At 46.0% G+C, this 11,672-nt stretch overlaps 1 protein-coding gene across 1 annotated transcript in view; it reads left to right on the forward strand.

Moving 5' to 3' along the window:
• HOPX (HOP homeobox) overlaps window positions 1-2,792 on the forward strand; it is a 131,111-nt gene extending 128,319 nt beyond the window's left edge. Inside the window, exon 4 of the mRNA XM_086963195.1 lies at window positions 2,043-2,792. Within this exon, the coding sequence (XP_086819321.1) occupies window positions 2,043-2,120 (78 nt within the window). The 3' untranslated portion in view covers window positions 2,121-2,792. The remainder of the gene's footprint in view (window positions 1-2,042) is intronic.
• The last annotated feature ends 8,880 nt before the right edge of the window (window positions 2,793-11,672 follow it).

Consider the following 11,672-nt stretch of genomic DNA (forward strand, 5'->3'; position numbering starts at 1 on the left):
CAGCTCCACCGGGCATCAGCCAAGGTTGCTCAGGCACAGCGGAAAATAAAGACAACTTCTGGTTTCCACCCAGGAGGCTTCGTCAAAAGTTCCATCAAAAGTATCGGTTAAGGTGTTGTTTCGGGTAAATGTCTGAACTGGAGATCTTGTTAGGGTTCATTGCCTTGGAATAGGTGGTTTTGTTACCCTCCCTCAGTTGCAGGTCGTCCTCATTAAGTTCAGGGAGTTGCCAGGGGAGGGAGGGGGAGTTTTATGAGACTGGGAATGATCATTACTACCTTTTCCCCACCACTGTGTAAGGGGTATAGTGAATTGAAGTATTATGATCCTGATCAAAGTAACACACAATGTATTGATACTGACTAGAACTCTCTCTCAAATTCAATAAAGTTTGTTTTAAAAAAAATGGAACAATCCTCAGTTGCTTCTCATAATATGTGGAAACCCAATGCCAACACATATAAACAGCTAAAGTCCTTTCTAACACTGCAACACTCCTACACTTCTTTCCCAACATTTTATTCTCTCTCCTAACCTCTTTTACCTGGAACCTATTGCCATCACTCTAATATTTCAAACCACTTTCATGCGGATGATACCAGCTCTATTAGAGAATTTACTCCAGATAAAGACGATAAATGCATGGACATTCAAACTTGGATGTGGTACCACTAAGAATTCAACCTGCTCAAACCTGAGTTCTTCCTGTTACTGCCACCTAGTTAGTTGCCAGATCCCAATTCAAACTTTGACAACTCTCAATGCTAAACTGTACCCTTTCAATAATTTAGTCCATAAAGTCAATTGGCTTCTTCGTGGGCAATAATTTACCCTTGAAACACGTCAATTTAATAGCCAAGGGGGTTGAATTTCAACATAGGCTCCTCCATGGAATCAAAACGTTTATTCCAGATCCAGTTGTCATGCTAGCAAACCTTCATATCGGTGAGACTGGACAATAGAAACTCAATTTACAGGAATTACCAAACAACATTAAGTTCCCTCAAGCTATACTCCATGTAACTGACATGTTGTGAATGGGCATTCGAAGCTCGACCATATCTCAGTGATCCTGGACTTGTTGACGTGGCTCCCAACAGAAGTGACAGGCTTCTTTTAGCTAACATGGGCGATGCCTAAACCTATATTTTTTGAAGCCACAAACTGTAGCCCAGAAACTTGCAATGCTGTGAGGCCAATACCTACTTTGGTATTGTCTCTTGCTTTGAAATATCAGCTTTAAGGAATATAAAAAAAAAGTTTGGCACTTCATTGCATTAGATGTTAGAACAGCCACAGCCTACAACTGCCGAAAAAAACTGCCATGTCAGTGCCACCTTCAGCGCTGAAAGGCCTTTATGGTAATGTATAGAAAGAGAAGACCTCTTAAGGATATGATGTAAGGCTATGTACCCAACATAATAGATTCACATTAACTGGATGAGTACTTCAAGCAGTGCTTAATTTGAGCCAGTGGTTTCTGGTGCTCGGCACTTCATTTTCAACATCGGCACTTATGGTAGGCTGCCACATAGTGGCGTTGTTTGTCTAAATTAGAGCTGAGAACAACAACAGTTATTTATTAATTCCTTGATACATTAACCCCTTGCATGCTGACGACGGCCCCCGTCCGTCAAGCATCATGGTGGGTGTGTGCGGATGATGGCTGGGGGCCGTCATGAACCCGCCCACTCTTCAAAACGGCCGCACAGGCGCAGAATCGCGGCTGTGCCCAAGGGGTTAAACAGGACTATGAGCTGCCACCCATGACATTGTTATAGGTTTGGGGGTCTGAAATGCCACACTTGTAGGATTGTGATGGTTTGTAGTTGTGTTGGTACTGTTACTGTCAGCGCTGGCAGGGGCATTGGATGGTGTAAACTGCAGCGGCCTCCTGGCATTTATTGTGTACAAATTAAGGATTGTTTTGAGACGTGTGATGGGTAGGCGCCATTTATGTTTGACATTTGCAGCCTTTACTTTGTTTTCATCATTGTCATGCTGAAATTGGTAACTTTGAATCTGTATTATATTTTATCCAGGAATGGTTTAAGAAACGTCTTGCAAAATGGAGAGAATCCGAAGGCCTTCCGGCACAATGCGGATCCGTCACAGACTAAGAGACTCTTCTTGACCTTCAGCTCACCCTGCGACCTCATTTCTTTGTGTTCTCTTCTTTGTGTTGTTCACTTCTCCTCCTTTGCAGGAGCTTTTAGGAATTAGTTTATTTGAAGAGGACTAAGGTGTACATTAGCAAAATAGGTGTACAAAAGCGTCTGTAACATAGTTATAACATTACCACTGTATATTAATATTGTATATTTAAAATATAAATGTATAGATATATATTTAATTTGAAATGGAGAAAGTGGATACGTTTTCTACTGATATTTACTGTTCAGTGCCACTTTCGCATGAAACACTTGAAATTGTGAAACATCCAGGACACCAAAGATACTACTGCATTCGTTTTTGGTTTTTTACTGCCTTGGCCGTCATCTTCATGGACAGACTGGTTAGCACACACAAAAGTCAACTACAATTCCCCTGAATCACTAAGCATCTTGTACACCTAGGCCCTCATGAGAAATGAAGGTTTAAATTGCGATCCCAGTGCCAACCACAGGTGCCAGTTTGATTGCTATTATAAGTTGTGCGATAATTAGTGCTCCCTCTAAGTTGTCACTGAGTAAATGTCGACAGGAGAAACCTACCAAAATGCATTGGGTGGAAAGGAGGGGCAGAAACAATAGAAAACATGGAGTTTGGTGTATTAAAAACCCTTTTGTGAATATTATGCCTCATTTTCATTCTGGAGATTTGGAGCTATTTACCACACATGGTAGATACCTCCCTGGGAACTGTAATGACCACATGGTATTGCCTCGTAAGGTAAATACCCCAACCTATTCCGACCAACTTGAATTGAAAGGCCTTAACTTCTTCGCTGCGGCGGAATAGCCGCCACAGCGCTAAGGGGGTGGGGGGCTTGGCGGCGCTCACACGCTGGTGATGGAACTGCTCCGTCACCAGCCTCGGGTGAGCTGTGCTGATGACGGAGCAGTTCCGTCATGGCCCCGCCTGCTCAATAGAACGTGCCGCGCAGGCGCGAAATCAGCGCCGCGCAGGCGTGTCGGGGCGGGCCATGACAGAACCACTCCGTTATCAGCACAGCGCCACCGCGGCTGATGACGGAGCGGTTCCGTCATCAGCATCGATGTGGTTAAAAGAAATGATATTACTTTCTAGAATGAGGCAATGTCTGGGTGGGCTACCAGCAAAGGAAAGGTTACACTAGGGGGCTCATTTATGAGCTTTGTGATACCGCGCAGCAAGTCACCTTGTTGTGCTGCACTGTGTGAGAGTGAAAGGGCATTAAATGAAATATGGTGCATTCCTGTCCTTTCCCATGTGCTGCTACACAATGTGCTGCCTCGCGCCAACACAGGCACCCTTGCATCATGGTGCAAGGGTGCCTGCATTGCATTCAGGATTGTTTTTGTGCAATAAGGAACACCTTCCTGCACAAAAACAATCCGGGGAGGCATATTCCTTTTTCCGTGTGTGCTGCAGAATGCAGCTCAGATTGAAAGAGGAAGTAACAAGGAGAAAGAGAGACATTTTTTCTCACTATGCCTCCCCTAGGAAGGTGTAGGATTTTGGAGCATTCCCGAGATTACAAGTTCTTGTAAATCTGAGGATGCGTCAAAATCCAATGGGAGTAGCACGGGAACATCCACGCAAGCCCATGGAACGCTTTCTCAGGTCATAGTAACGCAATGCAGTGATTTGCGAAATGTTGAGTTACTCCAGGTTTGTGGAGCCACACGCAGTGGCTTTGTGTAGCTTCAAAAATCTGTCTTACAGTTTGCGTCGCTCTTACACCACAATGTGTGGTGAAAGTGATGCAGCTGGCCTCATAAATAGACCCCTGGGTGTCGGTAAAAGTCCTTCTACAGTCTTCCTGATTTTTCAACCTTGCACTTGACGAATTGAGCCAAATTAAATTATTTAAGTGAATTTCAAACAGGAATAATCGTGCCAAAAAATTCTAACCAGAAATATCATAGGAGGACAGCTACATCTGAAAGCAATTGGGTAGCTTTTGGATTGAACTTGAGGAATGTCTTTGTTACATACTCATAAACACCTGTTGGTGTAAAAGGAGTGGGAGGACACCAAATATGCTTAAGTGGTGGATGCATGGAAACACAAATAAAGTTGTACTATATTACTTCCACATAAAGATTTGTAATTTTTTAGGTGCTTATGTTATGCTCCAAATGACTACCAGTCCTCCTGCCATAATGTCAGTTCAGCAAACTGCAGTACACCAACTCCAAAGAACTCCATGCTCTGTGTAAGTGCCAACCCAAGGGACTCAGTCATGGAGGCCCAGGCGAAGCCAAGAGTCTCTCCTCCATAAGGTGGTGATTATCGGCATCCAGAGTGACGTGGAGTGTAGAATCCTTCCTACTCCTCTCTTACATGTAGAAGTCCAAGCTCTTCATTTGGGAGGAAGGGGGCATGTATGCTGACTCCTGCTCTCCCCTACATGTGCCAGGCCCACAATCTCATTAAAAGCAACTTGTGTTGGCTATCTCACTCAGCTCACGGTATTGTTCTCTTATGCGTTTTCGTGTTCTCCCTGGAATATGTATGTGCGGGTGGGAGAACCCTCAGTGATTGCTGTAGGTCCGCACCACAGACCCCCCACAACTCTGCTGACATGCTTGGGACTCACTTTTATGATTAGTTGTGATGTAATCAGGTGATGTTACTGACCATGTCATGAGTGGGATGTAATATGTGACGTCTTCAACAGTGCATTGCGGTGACGCAAGTTATAGTTAGCTCAACTAAGCTGCATTGCTCTGGTTTTGTATGAGTGAAATGTCCAACTAACTATAACGTCCCTGAAACCTGTGTTTTTTCAGTGAATATACATATACATAGATACAGTCGCAGGCTGTGATTTATTGATTAAACAAAAACTCGCCTGAAAAGCTGTGTGGTTCGAGTCTCCTTCTTCGCCAGCAGATGTTGGAAGTGGTCGGAGTTTCTGTATGATATATATATATATATATTTCAAAGCAAACTCCGACCACTTCCAACTAACTTCGGCGAAGAAGGAGACTCAGACCACACAGCTTGTCAGGTGAGTTTTCTTTATTCAAAGATTAGCAGCCTATATATATTCACTGAAAAAACGCAGGTTTCAGGGACGTTATAGTTAAATGGACATTTCACTCATACAAAACACGAGAAATTTGGCTGTTATATATACGTCTAAGAAATTTACATTATACAGCTATACTGACATATCATTATTACCCCCCCCCCCCCACCCCCAACTAATCAATTTTGTCTATTTAGATTAGGCAACTTAGTGAGGAATCAGGCAAGACTACTTTTTTATTACACTTGCTCTTCTTTTAAGGTTTAATCCATCAGTGCTGTACACAAAAATCTGACTTTTACCATATGTAGACAGCTAATTTCAAACTGTCTTGACAATTTTTTAATATTGGTAGAGCGAGTATCACCAGAATAAAATCATTCAGTACTCCCTCATCCAATTTTAAATGCACTTTAAATTTTTTTTCATTTTCTCCTTTTGCACTGCACTTTTTTGGTCACCTCACTTTTTACAACTCACCCTTGTAGGGGAGTGGTAAGACCATACTGCTTCCTATCTCAGCTGAGAGGACCACCTACCATCTTGGTTACCTTTTTCCTGAGAATAGTACATCTGCGTGTATGGTCTCAAAGGAATCCCAAATGATGAAGGGCGGTTCCGAGTGGTGACTGATGGGTATCTTTGAACCATCTGCTAAGGTGTCTTAGTTTACCACTATTTTTTTAGTCAGTTAGGAAGTTTTTGTGCCATGTGGTGATTTGCACCATTAACTTACACTACCCACAGACCCTCTGGTACTCTTGTGTAGTTGTATACTGTTAGGGAATGTTACCAGAGCTTAGGTCTTTAAATATTCCCGTGGGTCCCCAATTTGATCGTCGTGTTGTTGTTGTACCCAAAAATCTGTCATGAAGTGACATGCAGAAAGGGACGGCTTAAAAAGAGTATTGGTATTTTATGAGGACAAAATTCTGAAAGACAGCTGGAATTGTAGCCCATTTTCAGACCTATTTCAGAGTGGAAGTTAATCTCTTGATATTAGATTGAGATAGAACAGGACAGGCCCTATGGTTAGGACGTTTCTTGACCCCTTTAGCGTTTATGAGATCCTGTCCTTCATAGAGCGAAAAGAGGCAATCTATTACTGAGGTAGAAGTGTTCTAAAAAAAAAAAAAAAGCTTTGAATAGTTACATACAGACAACAACTACGGTTAAAGCCCGTTCTGCTTTTTGCCCTGGAGGTTTAACCATTGGCATTAGCTATTCGCCGGGCAGAAAACATTGTGGGCAATATGGGCGATCCCAATCTCGCTCTTTTTACAGACGATCTCTTGCTTAACCTTACCCACCCTGAATCATCCCTTCCAGCCCTACTGAATGTCCTGGCGTCCTTTCAGAAAGTCTCTGGTTTTAAAATTAACATGGCCAAATTCCAGCCACTGAACTTTACAATTCCTCAACAGGTGTTACCTTATTTGAAGTCTTCCGCTCCTTTCAGTGGGCATTGTGCTCCCTCCAATTTCTGGGCCATTTTTGACAGCCTGGACCCATGCTAATTGGTCAGAATACCGAAGGTCGATCCTGGAGGATCTACGCAGATGTAAACCTGCTTCGGGTGTCTTGGTTAGGCCATCTTAAGGCAGTTTATTGTTCCTTCTACCAAAAATCCTCTACTTATTCCAGACATTGCCCATCCCCATCACCCAGAATGCAACACTATGCCTTCAACTTGATCTACATACCTTTGTCTGGGGTGGGAAATGCCCACGCTATTCGAGCATGATCCTCATGCTGCCCAGAGGTCGGGGGTCAGGCAAGTCCTAACCTTCTTGAATATTACTGGGTGAGAAACTTACACTACATTTCAGACTGGGGGGCATATTCTCAAGGATTTATTGCGGAGTTATTGGCACTTTAGCGCCGCAAAAGTAGCAAAATATTCATCGTCCCATTCTCAAGCTGGTGCAAACTGCCAAAATCGCTAGTTTTCCAGCGATAGCTTCCGCAAAAAATATCGCCACGGATGAGAACGACAATTAACGCTAATGATATGCAGAGTAGGCGTTACCGTGCAAAAACACACGAAAACACCACTTTGAAATATTCTCAACGATCAGCGAGATCGGCTAAGCGATCCAAAAACAGGCGATAAGGCGCATTAGCAGTAGGGAATAAACACCTGCCTCCTACTGGTGTTAAGCAGGTCGACAACCTGCAGTATAAAAGGGAGCCCAGCCCAGTGCCACATCGGCAGACCAACACATGTCATGGAGCTACTGATCATGCAGCTTGGAGACCCAAGGGGCCCACAACACCCACCGCCACTACCCCAGGCCGCCACTACCCCAGGCCACCTCTACCCACAGGCCCGCCCTTGGACCTCCCTGGACTACCACCGAGGCAGGGCAGAATAAGATAGCGGTCTTTCCGAAAATGCACCAGCCTCACAGACTTTAACGCCAGAGGAAGTCATTGCCCACTACAGGCTCAAAAGGACAACCGTCCTCAGCATCTCGACCCTCATTGCCCACAGGCTGATGGTGCAAACACAGCGGACAGCCTACATCCCTCTGCAGACAAAGCTGCTGGCTGTGCTGCACCGGTTGGCCTCTGGTACCTTTCAACCAACAACAGCCAGAGTCCGAGGAGTCTCACAGCCAGCCCTATCAAAGTCCATCACCACTGTCTTGGATGCCATCATCAGCTTGGTACCCCAGCACCTTCACTTCCCCTACAATGCGCAGGAACAGCTGGATAACAAGCAAGGCTTCAACACCATAGCTGGCTTCCCGCACGTGTTGGGGGCAATTGACTGCACACATGTTCTACTTGTGCCCCCTGCCGACACTGCACACAATTACCGCAAAATAAAGCACACGCATTCCATCAATGTGCAGGCAATAGTGGACCACCGGGGACTCTTCACCAACGTGGTCACTAACTACCCAGGCAGTGTGCATGATTCCTACATCTTCCAACAGTCCATCATGAACCAGCACTTCCAGGATGGCAACTATGGAAATGCACTGCTCGTTGGTAAGTACCAAATGAACACACCACACACCTCAACTCCACAATCATGCAACTCACAACTGTGGGAATGCACATGTTACAACATCACATACAACATACCAAACAACATGACCACCTACCAGACACGACAACACAATGAACTGTGGTAACAGGGGCCAACCACGTAGACAAACCATCCACGACATGGCGCCTCTGCCACACAATAGCAGGATGTGGTGAGAGGTGGGAACCAAGTATGTGAGACGGAGACAAGTGAAACATGAACCAGAATTAACACAATGCCAAGTGAGGCGGTGATGTGCTAGACAGACTCAAGAATGCAGAGCACAGACATGTCCATGTGGACATATACTGCTGGTGTATGTTATGTTTTCTCTCACACCCAGTCAAACTAACTGGTGCACCCATGAGGTGGACACTGGTGACAGTCTGCCTGTGAAGAATAAAATCTACAGGCAACTTGACCATGTCAGGGATTTTATAAAGGCTGAGGTGCAGAAAATGCTTGAACTTGGAGTGATTGAGCCATCAGAGAGCCCATGGGCCAGCCCAGTAGTCCTTGTTCCAAAACCCCATACCAAAGATGGAAAGAGAGAAATGAGGTTTTGTGTGGACTACAGAGGTGTAAATGCTGTCACTAGGACAGATGCTCATCCCATTCCAAGGGCAGATGAGCTAATTGATAAGTTGGCTTCTGCCAAATTTCTGAGCACATTTGATTTGACAGCTGGCTATTGGCAAATTAGGTTAGCTGAGGAGTCTAAAGCCAAAACAGCATTCTCTACTCCTAGTGGTCATTATCAGTTTGTGGTGATGCCCTTTGGTTTGAAGAATGCACCTGCCACATTCTAAAGGTTGGTGAGTCCAACCCTTGCTGGGTTGGATGACTTTTGTGCAGCATATCTAGATAATATTGCTGTCTTTAGCTCCACCTGGGAGGATCACCTGATCCACCTGAAGAAGGTTCTGGAGGCCCTGCAAAAGGCAGGCCTGACTATCAAGGCTACCAAGTGCCAGATAGGGCAGAGCAAGGTTGTGTACCTGGGCCACCTAGTAGGTGGGGGTCAGGTTCAACCACTGGAGAGCAAGATCAAGACCATACAGGACTGGGCTCCTCCAACTACCCAGACACAAGTCCGAGCCTTCTTGGGCCTGACTGGGTATTACAGGAAATTTGTAAAGAACTATGGGTCCATTGTGACACCATTAAATGACTTGACATCCAAGAAGATGCCAAAAAAGGTTCAGTGGACAGTTAGCTGTCAAAAGGCATTTGATGACCTGAAGAAGGCCATGTGCTCTGCACCCATCCTGAAGAGTCCTGACTACTCCAAACAGTTCATTGTTCAAACAGATGCTTTTGAGTTGGGAGTGGGAGTTGTGCTTTCACAACTTAATGTAGATGGTCAAGACCAGCCCATTGCTTTTATTAGCAGAAGGCTGACCCCCAGAGAGAAATGTTGGTCAGCTATTGAGAGGGAGGCCTTTGCTGTGGTTTGGGCCCTGAAGAAGTTGAGACCATACTTGTTTGACACTCACTTCCTAATTCAGACAGACCATAAGCCCCTCTTGTGGCTAAATCAGATGAAGGGTGAAATCCCCAAACTACTCAGGTTGTCCATTTCCCTACAGGGGATGGACTTTACAGTGGAACACCGCCCAGAGACTGACCATGGTAATGCAGATGGTCTCTCCAGGTATTTCCACTTAGAACATGAAGACTTATCTGGTCAAGGTTAAGTTTAATGTCCCTGCGTTTGGGGGGGGGGGGGTTGTGAAGGAGAGTAGGGTCTGCTATCCTAGGGTCACCCCAAATTTTTGCTTTTTGCTTCACTGGTTTTCGACTTAATGTGGCTGTGGGCCTGCTAATCAGACCCACAGCCTGCTGTTCTCTCTCTAAATTCACATACATGTACTATAGGTACATAACCCAATTGGAACTGGACACCTTGTCAGCCCCTGTACCATGCACTATAGGTGCTCAGGGCATAGGTGCCAACAAGGCCTACCAGGGGCTGCAGCATATCTTTTGCCACCCCTGGCTGGTTCCTAAATCGACACAACTGGCTGATCACTCAGCTGGGGCAAGGTGGTGTAATCACCCCTTGCTTAGATATAGTATACCTATATCTAAACCTATATCTGGACACATATATACCTATAAGTCACTCCTATGGCAGGCCTTAACAATCCTGAAAGCAGAGTGCTTGGTTTTATGTGAGATGGTCCTCTAGCATGAGCTGAGCGTGTCTGCAGCTGTCGGGACCAATTCCCTAAGCTGTTCCGGGATAATGCCATACCATATACTCTTAAGTGCATTATAATCCATTGCGGTTATGTGCTAACTTTGGTTTGGCTTTATCAAAACATGTCATGTTTGGTGTCATGCGTTTTGGAATCCTACCACCTCGCCAGTCCTGGCGACGGGGATAGCATTCCACCCTTCTAGAGGGAGAAGACATGTTACTTTACTAAAACGCGGTTAATCTTAACCAGAGCCTCAGAATCACAAAAAGGATGCTGCTGCCACAGACACAAGTCTGACCTCCTGCTGCTGACCGAAACTTGGCAGAGGAGGCCTGGACAAAGGGGTTCCTGTCGCAGGGAGGTGTCACACCACCCCAGACAGGAGATAGTGGATTGTAGCAGGGAGGTTTGAAAGAAATTAGACACTGCCTGGGGAGTACAAGGCTTCCCCTTGTATAATCCGGTCAAACCGGTTCTGGGGCACACCAGCCCCAGTCCCAGCGTGACCCTGGACAAAGGGAAAGGGGTGTAACCACCCCCTTCCTGGGTCCCACCCATAGGAGGGACCTAGCAGGTAATCCAGCCCCCCAGTTTGGTATAAGAGTGGGAGCAGTGCCAACGCACATCAGATTATCCTGACAAACTTATGAAACAAAACTCTGGACCCTTTGACATCCTACTCGACGTAGAAGACTGAAGAATCTCCCTTGTGGTCAAGGAGTGACCACCCTGTGCAAACAGGCACCATCCAGCACCTCGACGTTTGCTTTGTTGCAGTTCCCGCTGGAACTCGAGCGACAGAGATCGACAAGGCCCAGCGTGCCTGCCTTCTAATAGGCCGATCCACAGTCCCTGCAGAGCTGAGACCCGTGGAGGTGACCTGAAGTGTGGGGACGGCCTTCTTGGAAAGACCACGAGGCGCTGACCGTGCTGCTCCCGAGGCTCCCTCGAAGCTGTGCATTGGGGTTTGAGAAGCCCCAGCCCTGAGCCACTCTTGAACCGAAGCTCACCCCTCTACACTCACAGAGTGCTGCGTGGGGCCCTTCTGCATCTTTTGGCTCATCGCGTTGGTCCGGTCGCTTGCCCATTGGCTAGCGGCCCCAGTACAGACGAACCTTTGAATTTGCTCTGCCAGTCCGGTTGCTCTGGACTGGCCCTCGCTTCCCTGAAAAGGAGCACCCGCTCTGACCTTTAATCCTGCGTGGGTTGCGCTTGCCAAGGTTTGTTTGCTCCAATCCGGAAGCCGACACCG

Source organism: Lissotriton vulgaris, chromosome 3_1, assembly GCF_964263255.1.
Source record: "Lissotriton vulgaris chromosome 3_1, aLisVul1.2, whole genome shotgun sequence".
NCBI classification, from domain to species: domain Eukaryota; kingdom Metazoa; phylum Chordata; class Amphibia; order Caudata; family Salamandridae; genus Lissotriton; species Lissotriton vulgaris.